At 34.6% G+C, this 18693-nt stretch overlaps 3 protein-coding genes across 11 annotated transcripts; 1 reads left to right on the plus strand and 2 right to left on the minus strand.

Annotated features, from left to right (window-relative positions):
* Positions 1-543: 543 nt before the first annotated feature.
* Positions 544-7857, minus strand: LOC108226453 (protein STRUBBELIG-RECEPTOR FAMILY 7). 6 transcript variants are annotated; one of them, XM_064081217.1, is made up of 13 exons: positions 7592-7857; positions 6977-7106; positions 6633-6678; positions 6494-6559; positions 6354-6416; positions 5961-6262; positions 5298-5424; positions 4930-5004; positions 4732-4804; positions 4538-4630; positions 3861-3980; positions 2920-3076; positions 544-2323 (listed from the first exon to the last, which is right to left on the minus strand). In XM_064081217.1, exons 2-7 carry the CDS (start codon positions 7011-7013, stop codon positions 5375-5377), a joined length of 564 nt encoding a protein of 187 aa, XP_063937287.1. In that variant the 5' UTR covers positions 7014-7106; positions 7592-7857; the 3' UTR covers positions 544-2323; positions 2920-3076; positions 3861-3980; positions 4538-4630; positions 4732-4804; positions 4930-5004; positions 5298-5374. The 6 variants fall into 6 exon arrangements, with proteins under 6 accessions (XP_063937287.1, XP_063937284.1, XP_017256915.2 ...); XM_064081214.1 differs by having other exon boundaries at positions 4538-4649; XM_017401426.2 differs by having other exon boundaries at positions 4538-4804; positions 5298-5393.
* A 490-nt stretch (positions 7858-8347) lies between these two features.
* On the plus strand, positions 8348-10629 carry LOC108226237 (FCS-Like Zinc finger 8). Its single transcript, XM_017401188.2, has 3 exons — positions 8348-8915; positions 9043-9887; positions 10303-10629. Exons 2-3 carry the CDS (start codon positions 9094-9096, stop codon positions 10394-10396), a joined length of 888 nt encoding a protein of 295 aa, XP_017256677.1. The 5' UTR covers positions 8348-8915; positions 9043-9093; the 3' UTR covers positions 10397-10629.
* Positions 10630-12495: 1866 nt separating this feature from the next.
* LOC108225849 (protein OBERON 2) lies at positions 12496-17797 on the minus strand. 4 transcript variants are annotated; one of them, XM_017400805.2, is made up of 5 exons: positions 17649-17797; positions 15505-15889; positions 13790-14307; positions 13615-13678; positions 12496-13233 (listed from the first exon to the last, which is right to left on the minus strand). In XM_017400805.2, the coding sequence occupies exons 2-5, from the start codon at positions 15878-15880 to the stop codon at positions 12785-12787; spliced, it is 1407 nt and encodes a 468-aa protein (XP_017256294.1). In that variant the 5' UTR covers positions 15881-15889; positions 17649-17797; the 3' UTR covers positions 12496-12784. The 4 variants fall into 4 exon arrangements, with proteins under 4 accessions (XP_017256294.1, XP_063937309.1, XP_063937306.1 ...); XM_064081239.1 differs by having other exon boundaries at positions 17657-17751; XM_064081236.1 differs by lacking the exon at positions 17649-17797 and adding an exon at positions 16027-16526 and having other exon boundaries at positions 13790-14304.
* Between the last annotated feature and the right edge of the window lie 896 nt (positions 17798-18693).

Raw genomic sequence — 18693 nt, forward strand, 5'->3', positions numbered from 1 at the left:
AATCAATTTTCCATATGTGAATGTTTTATTAATATTAATATATGATAATGTGGTTTTTGATTAATATTAACTCATATTTTTCATATTTCATTGCATAGCGCATGATACTATTGTATTTGGAAAATTTAGTGATATTAAAATATTGAGCTAAAATTTTTAGTTATTGGAAAAAAAATCTTTTCCTTTAAAAATTTTAGTTATTAAAATGTTTTTATATCCATATGTGAATTTTTTATTAATATTAATATATGATAATATTGGAAAATGCTACGACAATAAGGGTGATGCCTCTCTCCAGAGCAAGAGTTGTTTGTCAATAACTGTATTCTTGTTTGTCTAATGTGTGGGGAAGGTGAACTAACAGATTTATATATTAATCTGTGCAAGTAGAACTTGCAAGTCAGCAAAGCTTGGGTACATGTAGGTGGCTCGAACTTCTGTAGTTGTTTTCGTTAATTTTACTATTATCAAATAAGCAACTCGACTGTAATGTTCTTACGGGTGACATTGAACACTCTGAAACTGCAGTTGTTTAAATTATTGTTATCTAGAAAAAGTCTTGTTTGAGACATTTTGTCATCTTTTGTGTCTTGTTACCAAAGTGCATATATCTGGACCTGGATTATATTTGCACAGAAGGTTTTATCATGTATGCAAACTTTGTTGGGCCTTATTTTCCTTTATTCTATATACCTAGTCCTTTGCATCAGTATTCCAAAACTCGGATCAACCTGTTTAGAGCAGCCATGTTTCCGTTGGACCTTGCTTGTACACATCCACTTTGCATAACAAGAGAGTAACATCAAAGTATGTTGCTAAAACAGCACCATGACAACAGCCATCTGACATGTTCTGTGGCAAAGCCTCAGGCATAAGAGCAACAATGGATGGGCTATTCATGCAGCAAAGATCCATATACCCCATGTTATATCAACTTGCATGTACATGTTGATTCTATATATATATTCTATATATATAGGTGTGATCGAATGACATAAGAAAATTAAAGCAAAGCACAATTCATTCCTCTTGTAACTTTAATAACACATACTAAGTTTTAGAGCAGCCGAAGATATGTACAATTATTTCACACATTAAACTGGATAACTCTATTAAAACGACTCTTACCAATAATAATAATAATAATAATATTAAGTGTCTAAATCACTTGCATTATAAGTCTTACATAAAAATGAATTGAAAATAATTTTAAAATAGATCTAAATAGAAGTCAATGGATTGTGTAAAATAAGGCGAAAGACATCCCATGAGTAGAGCAACTTTACCCAGAAGACATGTAAATTCATCCATCTGATCTAGGTGTACGGGGTATCCATCCGATTTATAATGATTGTCCTCATTTGAAAATTGAGCATTGCAGATAGGGGATCCACTTAACTTGTCGAATATTGTATTTGGATATATGTGTCCGCCGATCTTTTTCAGAGACGTGGTACTAATATGGCTGTCAAGTAACCAGCTGAAGCTGAAGTAGTCAAATAAAAGTCTGTAGAACTTATTCAATAACAGTCCTCCATGGCAAGACATTAGTTGGTTAAATATAGATATTTAGATAAGTCATATTAGTTTAAATTTGAAACAGGATATGTGCTAATTATGCTATATCTATTTTAAACACAAAGTTTTATAAACAGAATTCAACGGAATGAATAAAAACATACCAGTTTTCTTATAATTCTAATATCTTAGTACTCTTTTTGAAAGCTGTTTATCAACCCTGCAGCTAACAATCACAAGGTGACAAGAGATGTTAACTTGTTAAGAAATGGAGCCAATTACAATTAGAAGAGAAGCCACTTGATCCTAAAAAAGAGGACGACTAAATGTAATATTACATTTAGGATTACTTTTATAATAAAAGTATGTCCATTAATGTAAGTGTATGTCCACTAATGCAGAGTTTAAATTACATTAAGTGTATGTCCACTAATGCAGAGTTTACTGGGTTTAGTGTTTAAGGTTCAGAAATTACTTGGAATCTTGTTCGTCTAGAAAACACACTTTCTAAATGCAGATTGTTGAAATAAGAAATCCCATGACCAAAAACACTTCACATATGCACACAACCAAACATTTTCTTTAGAGCCATGATCAACAAAATTTCTAAAGATAAAACCATTATGACCTACAATACCTGGATACCACCGATGCAGAAAAGTACAATCAGCAACCACACAAACCAAGATGACATAAAATAATACAGCAGAAGCAGAAATGTGGATGCTGTGATGACAAAAACAATGGCACTCATCACATTAATTTCAACAACTTCTTCATCATCTTCATCGGTCTCTGAGGATTCCTGGCAAAAGAAAAGGAAAAATATAAGCCAGTAACCATAGTTGTTTATTGTATGTACTGATTTAGATCGATCATGACGCAAACAAACACCGAAAATAACCTAAAGCTATTAATCTTTCTTCTCAATCCAAGTTCACACTTGTTCAACTTTTCACGGGATCATTCACTTTTTTCAATAAATTTTGAAGGTATAACTGGATACTTGTTGCAATAAAATTGCTAGTTACCGATAGAGGATTTCTGATATATCCCAAAAGCATAAAGAGAACCTTCTAATTTGGTAGGGAATATGGTTTTTGGGTATCCATAAAAACCAAAATATATTTTCCTGTTGAGACCAAAACCTTAAAAGCCTGTAATCTAACAATATATAGTCAGTTGAACCTGTTGTGTAGTTTAAACCTAATGGGGCCCAGGGGATCCATTGTAATGTCCACCCATTCTATCTCTAGACATGTCCTCGTTCTCTATCAGTCTCTAATCCTCTAGTATATCTCTCCAAATACTCTCCAATCACTATCTTACATTACTGTTCACTTATTTTGTGCCAATATCCTTTATAAAATAAAAGATAAACTAATAAATTAAATTAAAAACCTTCAGTGATAGTTGGCTATAGCTCCCCTCAATTTTATCGCACACTGTTGAGCCTTTCCAAAGTGAAGCACAAGTTACGGTCCAACAGCCATAAACCATAAAAATAGCAGTGACATATCCAGCACTGGACGAACAGGTGCATAAAGTAGTAATTCCACTACATTTGAAATGAAGAGATCATGAGTAACAAACCAAATAAAGGTAGTTCTGATACCCAAGACTAGAGATCAACAATCTAAATATACAGGAGTCCTTTTACAGTTCCAACTATTGTTCTACTTATGAACAGGAGTATAGAATGTTAGCATGCTGTCTAAATTATGATACTTAAATTAAAAATGCAGTTAGAAAGTCGACAAGTAGCCAGTACACTAAGGTTTGATAGAACTGGTATAACTGAGATAGTTTACCACTTAACCTTACCTTTTTAGGTATGCATTGCAGCCGCTATGAGAAGAAACATGTATGAGGATATAACATAAATTTGTACCAGGTTTATGTGAATTCATGCTCTGTTATTCCGTAAATGCCCGAATACAACCAATAAGCAAGCAAGAGCTACACGCGTGTGTTAATTACATGGTCAATAGCAACTTAAAAGAAAAAATATTTTTCAAACTGCCAGAGCCACTGAAGACGATCTCAGAGAAATAATGTGATGTAACGAATAATATTATATTATTAAGATTGCATAATACAATTTCGGTAAACTACTAAAGAAAATCAAAGTCAATAGAACGATTCTATTTGGTTTAGACCTCTCCCGGAAGAACTATATACTAACTGGGTGCATATTTAACTACTCATCAAAACACCCAGATACTTTCCAATGATTAAGGAAATGATATTATGGTATTTAGACTAAATCTCTTTGTAGTCTAATAGCCAAAAAAGATGACTAAAAGCAACCAGATTCCTTTATCCTAAAATTCAAAGCTTACCACTGCTTCCACCAGCCAAAGCCTTACTTAGAAACTCTCAATCCGACTTTGTGACAACCACAGATGGAATACTGATATTAAGGGTTTTAGTGTGGGGACAATCCATCACGGGTAGCCCATCTGAGAAGTGTGGTAATTAGTAAACATGATATATGTCAATAAGCTAGTCAAAAATAATAATAATAAAATATCAAGTTAAAGCTCCGATTGTTTGACGGGAATAACTTGATTTTATAAAATATTTACCGGGAAGATAATTTCCCGGAAGATGATTTCTCGGAATTATACTTGTCCAAAAATTATTTCTAGGGAAAATATTTTTTTGGAAATCATTTTCCAGGATATGATTTTCCATGATTTGACTCATGAAAAAAAGTACTAAATATTGTTAGAAACTCTTCAATTTGGAAAATGTTTTCCTTTTTAAAAAGGGGAAGTCATTTTCCAGAAATTGATAGCATTTGCTAAAGAAATCTTCCTCCGGAAAACATTTTATTCCACAAACCAAACAACGTTGGAAAACTTTTTCCATATTTCTAATTTTCCAGCATTTGTATGTCTTCTGAAAAAAAGTTTTCTAGAAGCTAAAAAAAGGCCAGAAAATCAGGAAAATATTTTTCAGAAAAACAAATGGAGCCCAAGTTAGTCAAAAATACATTCAGTAATTCCAAAGCTACCTGCTTCACTATTTATCACCAACATTCCAGATGCACCTCCTGATTGTGCCACTTCAGCTTTTGTTGAGAAATCACAGACCCCGCGTTGACATACTGCAATAGATCCAGATAACTGCTAACATATAAGGAGAAGTACCCAAAAGAAAGCCTTCCCTGACTATGACACTGTGTCCTATGCTAGCAAATTAATCTACCAGAAGTATATGCCTGTACAGTCCATTTGCGGCTGTTATTCCTACTCAAGGATTTCTGGTAATCTTCTGCAGCCTGTAATAGAAGATACATCAGACCAAACTCAAATATTTTAGTTAAACAAGGTGGCAAGCAAAAAACAGATTACAGTAGTGAAGGAAAAGAAGCAAAGAACATTCTGAACAAAAAAAAAATCTAACCTTCACAGTACAATCCAGAAGAGCAACAACAATATGTTTACCATCCGGACTAACAAAGTGAACTTAACACAAATCCTGAAAAAATTGAGAAAAACAAAGTGGAAGGACTAATACAATATTTCAGGGTAAGTATTTTTTATAAGAAATCAAACCTTTCTAGTTCTTTGGTCCAATTTTAAAAGTAAACTACTCTCACATAGGATTCTCATTCATGTAGTGTCACGTAAGTCCAGAAATATCAGATAGATTCATATGCATAAAGATTAGAAAAATCACATTTCTGGGCAACTACAAGTGTAATTTGAGCTAAGATGGTATCGACAAAATCAACTTACTGGCTAATGTATGATTATGTACGTTCTACATACCTCTCCTATCCAGATCAAAATTTCCAGGTCTGAAGGCTTGGTGATGCGGCAGAATTCCTGGTAGCATTTGCTGGAATTCAAAATTCTATCCAGAACCTGCAGAAGACAAGGAAGGCCAACCTATAAACTAAAAATAAAAAAGCATCAGAATAGTCCCCAGGCTGTTAAATAGAATTTTGAATATAAGCCAAGCCAGGACAGTCAAGCACAGTGGCAGACTTGAAATCCAGGACAGTCAAGCAGTTAATAGAAATCTTCAAGATCAAAGCATATCAGTTAAATAGAAAGGAAACTGAATCAAAGTCTAGCAGTTAGATATAAATCAAACTAAAATCACAGTGGCAGACTGGTACGCAAAATAGAATTCAGATTACAATACAATACATATTACAATAACAAAAGAACAGGACATATCCTGATATGCAAACTAAACAGAACAGTCCTCAGGCAGTCAACAGTGATAAACTGAACTAATGGTAATACCTAAATATGACTACCTATATAGTTGAAATATATAGAGTGGTCTTCTATTATTGATGTCATATCTTAAGAGTGTAATTTCAAGTCTATGATTGTCGGAGGTGGGATTCTGAGAAAAAGGATAAGACTAGTTGAAAAAAGATGTTAAGCAAGTCTTTTCTATTGGATGGAGAAGATTGGTACCTTGGACTTCTTGTGAAGCGTAAGAAGTGAAAGGCTGACTATCAGCTTTCTCTACATCTGCAGATGATCTTTTGGACCTTTTCTTGATCACTGCAAAGAATGCAACCACGGCTCCAACAACTAAAATGGATATCACAATTCCTGCCACACCACCACCGCCTATACCTGATTTCTTGCTTCCACCACCATCTGATGAGTTTTTATTGTCATTTTGTTTTCTATTTCGGTTGCTACTGCTGGATGGAGGAGTTCTAGGTAGAGGAGGTGGTGCAGGACCGGAACTCCATGAGTTGCCTTCTCTCCTGTTAAAATAATCATGTATATACTGCTCAAAAATAAAATCCCCTACTTAATTAAGACCATTGTAAGACTATTGATGTGAGAATGTCTTACTGAATATTTATGTTTTTTAATCTTTCAGGAATCCAACCGCTGAAATGGTTATTTCCAATATTCCTGAGATTGTAGATACAATCAACTTATTAGTACAACAATTGAAAACACTTTTTAAGTAATAGACTTGTATCACTCACAAATTATGCAGGGGAAGATTAGAAAGGACATCAATAGAGCCTGTAAACTGGTTGTTTTGCAAATACCTGCACAACAAATATCTTTGAACTCAAAAAAATCTTATAAATTTAGATACTAAAACTATCACAATATACTTACATATTGGCCATACTTGAAAGAGCGGTAAAACTTTCAGGAAGATCACCTGTCATGGAATTAAAAGAGATACCCTGATTCAAGAAAGATTAAATATGACATTGTGTCAAGCAAAGCAAAGCAAAAATTTAACTCCTGGCAAGTGAGAAATTGAAATGTCCTTGCAATGTAGATCAACACAAAGCAAATTTTATGAGAGAAAGGTGGTCAGTATGCTGCACTTTCGGTTTCCGGTAAGAATGAATAAACAAAACTCAAATTTACAAAAAAGTAAATCCATCAAAAAAAATCATAACAAAAGAACATTAACGTGTATGAAACTGGACAGGTCACAGGAGCAATCTTACAAAGTAGAGAGAGCTGAAAGCGATCCAAAAATGTCATTTAGCTGGCCCTGTAGTTGATTGCGACTAAGATTTCTGCACGGGAAAATAGAAAGCTCTATTTTCAGGAACAACCACTTGAAGCTCTGTGTAACTAAACAACATGAAACACACAAAATTAGCACGATCATCTCTATCTTGTATATATTTCTAATAAAGCCAACATTAAACATAGTAAAAGCGTAGAAAGTTTCTTCAACTATTGAAATCACAGTGATGATAGTAAAGGAGTATGAGGTGAAAAAAAGAAATTCAGGACATGAAAACAGGGGCGTATCAATCACCAAAAAAGCAAATCAACAAATTGTATTAACGAATTCGAGCAATTAGATAGAGTATTAAAGGGGAGAGAGGGAGGAAGGAAGGGAGGGAGAGAAAGAGAGAGATTGTACTAACGAATTCGAGCAAATAGATAAATAGAGTTTAAAGGGGAGAGAGCCAGAGAGGGAGAGAGAGACCCGTAAATCCGACGCTTGTCTATATCAATTGAGAGACAAAGCTTCTGATGGTTTAAAGGGGAGAGAGCCAGAGAGGGAGGGAGGGAGGGAGGGAGGGAGGGGGAGAGAGAGACAGAGATACCCGTAAATTCGACGCTTGTCTATATCCATTGAGAGACAAAGCTTCTCACGGCGAACCTCTGCTTCTCCTCCTCATGTTGTTCCTGTTGATTCATTGTAACTCCTGCTGCGTCGATCTTTGTTGGGAGAGAGAGTCCTAATAGGTAATAGGTGTTGGGAGAGAGAGTCATAGTAGTAAACGGTTTTTAAACAACGGTATAGCACAGAGACGAAACCGAAAAAGTGAGACCAAACCAAAAAACGGGAACAAAAAGTGGGACTACAAATTATACCCCTGTTGGCTTATTATAGTATAGTATAGATGAAATTAGCTTATAATAAAAGATGATAAGGATGTTTGTAGAAATCGGCAATCAAAAATAATCAGTTGAACTACGGATTTAATGAATTTTTTTTAAATAAATCAGAAATGTTTAATCAAATATAATCATAACTTGGTAAATTATTTTTTAAAAAATAATTTAAAATTTATCAAAAAAATTCTCATTTCCTTTTCAACATCAGCAGTATCATAGACCCCTAGGAGTGTAAATAAATATACGGTTTTTCTATGGGCACATGCTAAGCGCGGAAAATTTTGTGCTTTAATCATTTTGATTGGCTCCTATCTCATGATAACAGTGGACTCCCCCTGCAAATACACCAACCACACCAATCAAAATCTCCCAAATACAAAAATTTCCGCGCTTAGCATGTGCCCATGGGCACACACTAGCCAAACCGATAAATATATATTGCAGATTTGCAGGAGCCGGTGCCTCAGTGTAACAGCAGTTGTTTAACTTTTGTATCCACTTTTACAACTTTCTCAGCAGTTTTTTCACCACCTAAAATTTAGTGTACACAAATACAGAAAAAATACATTAAATTAATTATTGTTATTTTTGTTATTTAGCTTCATTTTCTGTGGTGCTCTTTTAATTAATTTGTATTGTTTTTATACAAGAGTACTATTTGTGAATCTTTTGGGATCATAATTGCAGAAGCATTAATTCAAAGACTGGTGAAAGAGGAAAAAGAAATGAAAAGAAAAGCTGGGTAAATTTAGAAGCTTTTGTGCATTTTGTTGGCTTCTAGCTAGTTCTAGTACTAATCAATTAAAACTGGTCTTGAATCATTATTGGGTCACCCTTCTTTTGATTTGTAGAGAACTTAATTATTCTTGATATTTTTTTTTAATAAATTGTTGAGGGCTTCCAAGAATCAATGCCTTTTATATGTTTTGATAGTACCCAAAAGATTGCATCTTTTGTTGTGCTTGATGGAACTTGGTAGATGCCCATCTCTTCTAAGTTGCAATCCATGGCATTTTTGAACCATTTCAGGTGTGTTTCTCTTCCTCTCTAAGACATTCATATATTGTGTACATGTATTTGTGTTCTGTGTATATGTATGGGGTTTATGATGTTTGGTCCTAGATTTTGAAACCTTAAAGTTGCAATTTTTGTGTAGGGGTTTTTGCTGAAGTGGAAATTTAGAATAATCATAATACAGCAAGTTGTAATGGCAGATACATACAGAAAATCATCCACATCCATTTTCAGTTCTCCTAGGTTCTTTACTGGAATTACCTCAAAGGGTTACACTGACACAGATTCTGTAATGAGTCCAACTTCAGTTCTTGATAGTAAACCATTTTCTGCTATAAAAACTCCTTTTTGGTCTAATGGTAACAGCCCAAGAATCTCAAAACCTGAAAGTAGAGTTAAGTGGGATGGATTGGATTCTAAAAAGGTTGGCCTTGGCCTAGTTGATGCTCTCATTGATGAAACATCAGAGACAGATCTATCGAAAAGCGAAAGCCGAATGGTATTGTTTGGATCACAGTTGAAGATTCAGATTCCTCACCTGCCCACCTCTGTTCCTTCCCCTAATTCTGATTATGCAGGGTCTCCTAGGGATTTTGGCATCAAAACTAGGAATTCTCAGTTGGGATCCTTTTCGCCTTTGTCATCTCCATATTCATCAAAGAAATCTCCTTTTGGTTCTTTAAATTCTGGAAATGAGAATTCTAATCTGCCACGGATTCTGTCTGGCAGTCTTTCTGCTGGGGAGATGGAGCTTTCAGAGGAGTATACTTGTGTGATTACTCATGGCCCCAACCCCAAAACTACCCACATATTTGATGATTGCATAATTGAGGACTGTTGCGGAATTGTTGGATTCTCAGCATCCTCCAAGAAAGAAAACGGCTTTGGCACTGAGAAGTCACTGCGATATCCCTCTGAGAGTTTTTTAAGTTTTTGTTACAATTGCAACAAGAATCTTGGGCAAGGGAAAGACATTTACATGTACAGGTTAGTTCAAATGCTTTATATTAGTATGTGAATTGTGAAGTATATAAAATAGCTTAGAAGTTATATTAGCAGCGCTTGGGATGATTTTAGGTGCTGCGTATTCCCACATCTCTTCTATTCCCTTCACTTACACTTTGCACTTTAAAAATTTATACACAGCACTCATTAGTTACTAATAGGATAGAGATTGACCTTTTAAGCTTACATATTGTTGATCTCGAAAACATCCTTAATTCTCAAGCCTTCTATTTGAACTAGAATACTTTGGCATGGTACAACTTGTTTATCTGATTTCTAGAACTGGTTTAAAACAAATTTAATAGTGGATGACCCTTTCACTTTTTAGTGTAGTACAAATCTTCATCTGTATGTTGTTGATTCAATATCTAACTCATAGTTCTTTTTGTGTTCTCAGGGGTGAGAAAGCCTTCTGCAGCAGCGAATGTCGCTACCAGGAAATACTGTCGGATGAAGGTACTGAAGAGTCTGATGATATTTACGGAACATGATCCCAGAGTTTTTCTCAATAAGCTTCACGGGGGATACTATAAATATTATCAATTTTCTATATTTGAATCTTTGAGATTTCAGATATGGATCAACTTATTAGAGTTTTTTTTTTTTGACAAACTCATTTGCAAGCAAGTAATAATTGTATGTTTGGATTAATTTGGTTTAATCTACATTGCAATGTACTAAATTTTGCTTTTAAGGTAGTAAATTTGTTATCAGTTATTGTTGATGACTGCTTCTAGTTGCATTGGTTATCCTGGCATTGGCTCGAGCGATTACCTTTTTTTACAATTAACCAGAGGATAGATAAATACCTTCGACTATTTGCCTTGTTGAACTTGGCATTGTTCTGGAGGATGTAGCTACAGGCGAACGGGGAACAGAGAGCTTCCCCGCCCCCCTTTTAACGACTCTTTGGTCTTGAGAACACCAGTTTTAAATCTTTAAATCTTTGAGTCTGTCAGAGTACTTGTTACTTGCCTAATGCCATATGTTTTGCTTTGAGTTGAACTAATCAGCGAGCCTACTTAACTAATTACCTCTGACTAGCAGAAGACACTCTAAAGAATAATTCAGCACAAAATCTAAGCAGAATGCTACTAGGACAGTGATTACATATGCTACACTAAAGCCATACATGCAATGATCAGGCACATGTTTGGTTTGGTATTGTGATATTGATGATGAAAATGTTTTCCCCCACCTTGAGAATCTTGAATCAACTTGACAAATTTCACTGCATTATCTATTTTACATTTCATGAAAATACAAGTGTTGTACAAAAGCTTGTGGAAGCTTGATTCTCTAAATCCAGCAAGTCATCAAACCTTATCTTACTATGGTCCACAAATATATGCTGCATATGAGGAAACAAATATGGGGGACCCTGCTTAGTACATTTTTCAACAACTAACAATTGGAGATGGCTCATAGTCATAGCAGCACATAAGTTGGGACCAGTTAGGACTCTTTTTTAAGGTTCTCTACTCATTTAGCCAACTTTAACCCACATGCTAGAAGAATAATCCAATCTTGAAATCATCTGGGGAATGTGGGTTGAGCCTTTCTGGTGAGACAGAATTATAGATGTTAATGAATTTTATATGCATAAGGCAAAATTATTCAGCTAAGACATATTTTATGGTTCCCTTTATCCAAGTAAACAGTGATGGAGCCAAATTTGATATGTGCAGACAAAGTTTAAGTTTAAGCTAGCTGATCGAATATTAGATCCTTTCAAATTGGTAGTGTTCTTGTTTATGTTGATCTAACAAAACAAATGTACTATCATAATGGTATTAGTAAATTTTGCGATTAAAGTATATGTGTATGCAATCGGTGTATCACTGGTGTTAACTCCGCGGGGTCTCTGTCTCTACCAGATTGTTCAATGAGGCCTCTGCCAGATTGTTCAATTCACAAGTGAGAACGTTCAGAAACAGCCAAATCTCATAATGCCACCTTTTACAGGTTATGTTCCCCGGGATGAAATGAAATGAGGAGGAAATGAAATGAAAAATTGTAAAGAAATTTTACAATGAATGAAGAGAGTACGAGAAAATTGTAAGTATATATTATTGTGGAATGATGAAGATATCAGAGAAACATAAAGTGGAATGAACATTTTTTCTGCAATATGTGGGTTAGATTTCAAAAATGAAATGATTGATGAAAAAAAAATTATAGATCTTTTCTCTGAGAACCTTATTTTAGAAGTATAAATTTCATTCCATTCCATTCTAATGAGCACTGCCTCACGGGAGTTACAGCAGGCACTACGCATGAACACTACTTCCTTCACTGCATGGCGACACTTAAATTCCCCTTCCCATATGTACTGGCCTTCATACACAATACCAAGTAGTATGAGAAGTTAAACAACAGTGAGTAGACAAGAAATGATTTGTATGAAGACGGGTACTTTCAAAAGTGGGCATCCAATGAATTCTAGTACAAGGGAAATAACCTCATGAAAATTAAGGTGCGAGACAAATTTACTAGATAGTTGAATAAAAAGGAATATAAAGTGCAAGTAAATTTTGCACTTGTACCGTCACTGTCGAGGCTTTAAAGATTTAGACTTCAGGGCAGAAAATCGTCTCAAAGTAAATCATGTGATACCTAATATGTAAAAGGTCTCAAAAACAAATCTATACCTAATATGATTAATCTACCATGTAAAAGGTCTACAAAAAAAATAAAAAAATTCTATCATGTAAACAAAAAACTTAGTACATATTGTACAATGCTTAACAAACAAAATTTTTGGCACAATAGTAGTGCAGTCACAAAGAGCACCTGCGAGCTCAGAGAGAATCACACGAATCGTTATATGGATATTGGCATAATAGCGGCATGATGACAGATGCTGGCAGCTTGAAGAACTATCCACATTCAGAATGAACATCAAAATGTTCCTTCAAGATTTCTTTGGAAGTTTTTCCAAATCCCTTGGTCACTTTTTCCATTTCCTTAAGTTTAATAATCTCCCCTTTTATCTGATCGACCCTATTCACAACAAGTAGAGATAATGCATCCCGATCAGTGTTATAAGCTGCATGTCGGACAAGCTCAGCCTTTTCCTTATTAAGCTGATGATACAGACTTTGAAGATAGCTCTTTTGCTCATAAAGCCTCTCCTGGGCAATATTATATTCTAATTCTTGAGACTTTCTCAAGGCTTCCAAAATCTCATCAACCTTATCCTCCAGTTTTAAAGACTCTATCAGAGGATCAAAACTTTCGGATACATATTGAGGTGAGGCTGCTCTACTATGAGGGTTTTTGTCTATTGAAGATTCAGATGCAGTATCTGCATCACTGATCAAGTTTCCTGTCACAAACATTTAATGAAATCATACTCTATTCGGTACAAAACGATGTAAGCATGGGTGGCAATTCTAGAATTTCAAAACAGAGGGCTGTACGGATTAGGACTGCAGATGGTACGGCATCAAAGTGGGTGCCTTGTACAAAACATAGATTTCTGACAACATGTGTGTTTATATATGAGGCAAGTAAGTTTAGTGCCAGAAACAACATGAGAAAGTTTAATGAGCCAAAGAATCAAGTAGAGGATGCATGGAAAAACAGTTTACAGATCCCCCTTCTTCCTCCCAACCCCACTCCAGCACCCAAAAATTGTCTGTCATTCTGATGAAGCCCGAATGTCTTGACTCTCAATGACAGCAACAAGTAAAGATGGAAGGAGTACCTGGAATAACAGCAGAGCTATCTTCCACTTTCCAAATATCTTCTAGAGAAGTCCCGCTTCTAAGCTGACGCATATACAAATTTGGTCATGCTGCTGATTGAGAAAATATAAAACCAAGGATAAACTTCTTCTACAATATAAAGAACCAGTGTTCACTGCAAAATCAGCTCTATACCTTTCCCATGACCAATTCAATACGATCCAACAATTTCTTCGCAGCAAGTCTTTGTGAGCCACGCAAAACACAAGCCCCCAAATTCAGTATATTCACAATGTCATCCCGAGATTCAATAGATTCACAGATTTGTAAAAGCTTCTTAACATGTGAAAGAAGATCTGTCTTCGTATCACATCGGCGACAGTAGTACTCTGCATCCAAGCCAATGCTTCCTCCAACCGTTCCAGCCATGTGGCATTGGAGAGCACATCCAATATGTGCTATGTGACCACAAAAAAACCCATCATCTATAGCTGCTTCACATCTTATAAGATCATAGCCGCCATATGATAAATCTATGGTCTTACTACATAAAATACAACAACACTCCCGACAAAAGCCAGGTTCACTGCAACACATGTCACAAAGGATAGATCCTGATGAAGTTTCCTCTGCTTCAGCTAAGCTGCCACATGATTTATTACCAGCCTTACAACACCCAATCCCAGCTTGCAATTCAGACCCTGCAAGTTCTGCTGTACAGTCCCACACAAAAATTTAAATTAAATAATAACCAATTTCAGTACCTCATCGTGTAAAGCTTTTATATGTCAAGCCTTTAGGGGTGTGCAGAATACAGTTGTGTGCCAAAACATTATACATAAGACTACAAGGAGGAGTTGTGTATCTATTCAATAGGGACTCCAATTTAGTAATAACTTAATTAATGGGCTTGTGTTTTTTCCCACGCTGAGTGCTTCCAATTTGTGATCAGCAGATTCACAGCATGTTTATTTTCGAACCAAATGTAAAATAAGCCATCATACTGCAGAAATTATGGATTCCTTTGACCTTTAAGTAGCTGATAAATAATGAACCAGATATAGATATCTTAAAAATACTCCTGCATATTATTCTGCATAATTGTTTTCAAGGGACAGGTATCCTCTGTAGCTAATTGCTTTTTTCCATTTAAATAAATAAATAACTAAAAAATTGCTCTCATGTCAGAAATTCGTCTTTACATAACCTTATAGATTTTAATAAATAATATATAGTATAAACCATGGATGCACTAACGTGTTCAAAGAAAGTAATTAGTTACCCTCAAACTTTCTGAAAAGAACAGTCAGTTATTCAAAACTCTTGTGCATGTTACAAACTTTTCACCTTCCTAACAGCCAATTACGCTCATATTTTATGTAGAAATTAAAAAAGTGACTACATAACACATCATAAAAGTAGACAAAATGACTTCCATAAACTATTTCAACTAAAAACCATAGAACCTTTACATCTTTCCCAGAGGGTGATGTAGCAATCTTTTGCCTTTTGTTACACCAGTAGGAGCTATTGGCCATCTTAGTTCGTAAAACTCATTAACTGATGCCCTTGTGCCACCATATTATTAGGCGAGAAAAAATGTAATTGAAAAAAGTGAACATTGAGTGGAACCCAAAATATTGCATTTAACACTCATGAAAGTAAACTTCTACATTGTGGCAAAACAAGACTTATGAAGAGCAGGGCCAGGGCACAACATAATGGCAATGAAATTAGCAAAAAGTAAGGATGAGATGGCTTTAGCTGATTTTAGTGACAAGTATAGTGAAAAACTACACGGAGACACCTAACCAACTCATCTCCTGAAATTCAGTGCCGATATCCAGCCAAACACAATACATGGCATTAACACACTCTAGAAGTCACTAAAGTTAGAAGTCGAAGCAAACCTTCTACTGCAGGTCGATCTCCTGAAGGAATATGCCAACTGAATGAACCAAAAAATTTCTTGACATCTGCTCCAGTAGTCTGAAGATATTGTTCAACTGAAAGCTTACTTGCAAAAGTTCTTCCCTTTCGCTCACTCTGAAGACGTTTTGGAAGATAAAGGTATCTATCCATAAAATAACCATTAGATCTTACTCTTTTTCCCACCTTCCAGCACCACTTATCACCTGGTTCAGGCCAATCTTCAGGAGCATATGGCAAACCTTCGCCAGAAGCTTGAGCAGAAACTGGATAGAGATGTAACCCCTTTTTAGTTATCTGTGTGGTGCTTTCATTCTTTTCATCACCTCCATTCTTTTCATCATTGTCTATCTCCATATACTTTATCTGCCAACAAATAGTGTAAACAATTAACTTCAAACATCATCACCAGTCACTGGAATGATAGACTAATTTATATGGGATATTGTTCACCCAGTAATTTTGGAAAAAAGAAGCGAAATTTATAAAAGTAGTAACGTTACAATAGACATCAGAATGAGTTGACAGCTGATCAACTGTACTGCTACTCAACTCAGCATTGGACTTTTCATCCATTACTTGACAGGTCAAGCGTAATGAATTAGTTCATTGTCCACACACACATAGAGAGATACCCCATGTAAAAAACCAGACATATACAATATCATCAGACACAAAAATATAATATTGAGCCAAAACAGGGACAATATCATCATATGAACATTAATCATCAAACATAAATACGTTGTGAATCCAAAACCTTCAACACAGCATACATTAATTAATGCCTAATGTGTACTATGCTATATGAAACTTGCCGACAATATATAAAGTAGGTTGCTGTTCATGCACAGTAGTGACCACTAAAATCAATTTAACAGTCATGTTGTAGAATATATGAGCAGTAAGTCCACAAATCAAACTAATACATGACCAAGAATTAGCTTAATAAATTAACATCATAGTTTTAGGGAAATCAAATCAGGTAGATCAAATTTAAATCTAGTTTGTCAGAATGCTTAACATTCAAGAGGTAGTTGCCAATCATATTAAGCAAAAAGAAACATAACATAATTGAATATTAATAAAGTAAATTAAGATTATATTGTTATCTCTTTAATCCATAGAAAGTATTTATGTATTTATTATTTTAATCTTTAATTTGGATTCGGCCACCAATCCAATCAATATCTACTTTTTAATGTTAATATTTTTTAAAATAAAGGAAGCAAACCACTTTAGTATTGTAAGACTACTAAGACCATAACTTAGAACTCCTAAATTACTCTATATAATCTAATATAATTACACTTTCAATAGACTACAAAAAAATTTTATTTGCAAATGATAAAAATAAAACATACAAATTAATTTTAAATTGTTAAACATCATTCATGCTTTTAGCCATGATAACTTACATAGCAATTATTTTGACCAATTGGCTCAACTCCCCTCATGCAATTGAGTATATTTCATATAATCACCTCTTCGACATAGATACAAACAAAATAGATAATATTATCTGGTAGGCCACCCTCATATATTAGGCTGTGTCAATTACTTTGTTTTCTCTAAATTTTAAGGATTATGATCCAATTAAATTAGATTTCAATCGTCTTTTTTATTCATCTCTATGGGAGTATAATACCTTCCCTCACAAAGTATTGTAATCCCATGGAAATAAAAAGATGATCAAAATGTAGATTCATGGGATTATGGTCACCCGATTTTAATCCCTTAAAACAAACATAGCTAGGGTACTAGCGAATTCCACATTTGGAACAATAACCAAGCCCTAAAGTGGATCATATATCCGTAACAATCTCCACTACGTTCTTGAATAGTGGATCACTAGAAATCCATCTTTTGGACCATTAAACAATCATCTTGTTCAACTACAACTTTTGGGAATATTGGCTCACATGGTTCAGACTCGAGTTCAACTACAACTTTCGGGAATATTGGCTCACATGGTTCGGCAGATAATAATTCACCATAACTTAAGGTCTAATGTGTTAGGAAGAGAACTAAATATGCATATCATACTCATGTTTGATTGAAACATAATCAAAACAACATAGAAGCTACAAATCAGGAATACAATAGTAAGGTTACGAATATATACCTGATTACCGGATAAAAATGTGCCCTGATTGATGCAACGGAAGTAATTGAGAAATGAGATACACAAAGGGATGCCACACAAAACCCTAGAACAAACCCAACAAACTATGTTCCAATTTTAATTTTTTGGAACTTCTATATAAAATGTCAATTTCCTGATGTCAGGATTATAATAATTTTAATATTTTGATATAATATTTATTTCAATTATCTAATTAATAAAAACACAAAACTAATAATAGGAGCGTAATCGAGTCGAGCCGAGTCGAACACAGTTAGTTTCGACTCGAGCTCGATTAAAAAGTTCGGGCCTCGAGCTTGAGTTTGACCGAACTTCTAATTTCAAGTTCCAAATTCGATTCGTAAACAGTTTTATAGGCCCATATGCTCGAAACAAGTCACCAAATTTTGACAAAAACTCAAAATATGATCGATACGTCTCGAGTTCGATTCTTTTAAATACATAAAATATAAATAAAAAGTTAAATATTTTTATAAAAACATATTTATTATAAAAAATTTAAAAATGACAGAGGCTCAATAAGGTTCGCGAACCTTACGGCTCGAATAATTTATATTTTTATATTTCAAAATTTCAAAAAATTAGAAAATAGAATAAAACTATCTTAGAGGCGCTAGCCAAACGCCCTTCACTTATCTTTTATATAAGTATATTGATGGATGGTTGATAATTATACTAACAAATTACTCCCTCTGTCCCATTTTAACTGCTTTTTTTAGAGAGATGCACACAAACCAATTTTTACATTTATTGTGATGTTTATTTGAATACTTTTACCTAGCTACCCCTAATAAAAGTCAAACTAAAATACCATTTGTATTGCATTGAAAATATAAGCTCCATTTAATGAGGGGCAAAATTGAAATTCACCTACCAAATAGTGTATGAAAACAAGAGAAAGTCACATATTTTGGGACAACAATCAAATTCTAAAAAAGCAGTTAAAATGGGACGGAGGGAGTAAATAATATGGTTGTAAGAGTGGAAATTATGTTTGTGTTCTCCCTGGTTGTCTGCAGCGTGA

Source organism: Daucus carota, chromosome 1 (genome assembly GCF_001625215.2).
Source record: "Daucus carota subsp. sativus chromosome 1, DH1 v3.0, whole genome shotgun sequence".
NCBI lineage: Eukaryota > Viridiplantae > Streptophyta > Magnoliopsida > Apiales > Apiaceae > Daucus > Daucus carota.

Bases quoted from the DNA above. Each gene is read 5' to 3' on its own strand.
- LOC108226453 (XM_064081217.1), bottom strand. From the start codon at position 7,013: ATGACATTTTTGGATCGCTTTCAGCTCTCTCTACTTT. The intron at 6,560-6,632 runs GTAAGTATATTG...TTTGTTGTGCAG, and splicing joins CTTTCAAGTATGGCCAATAT to GTATTTGCAAAACAACCAGT. The intron at 5,425-5,960 runs GTACCAATCTTC...TTTTATTTTTAG, and splicing joins CGCTTCACAAGAAGTCCAAG to TTTATAGGTTGGCCTTCCTT.
- LOC108226237 (XM_017401188.2), top strand. From the start codon at position 9,094: ATGGCAGATACATACAGAAAATCATCCACATCCATTTTCAGTTCTCCT. The intron at 9,888-10,302 runs GTTAGTTCAAAT...TTGTGTTCTCAG, and splicing joins AAAGACATTTACATGTACAG to GGGTGAGAAAGCCTTCTGCA.
- LOC108225849 (XM_064081232.1), bottom strand. The intron at 13,679-13,789 runs GTATAGAGCTGA...TATATGCGTCAG, and splicing joins TTGAATTGGTCATGGGAAAG to CTTAGAAGCGGGACTTCTCT. The intron at 13,234-13,614 runs GTACTCCTTCCA...TGTTTGTGACAG, and splicing joins TAGCTCTGCTGTTATTCCAG to GAAACTTGATCAGTGATGCA.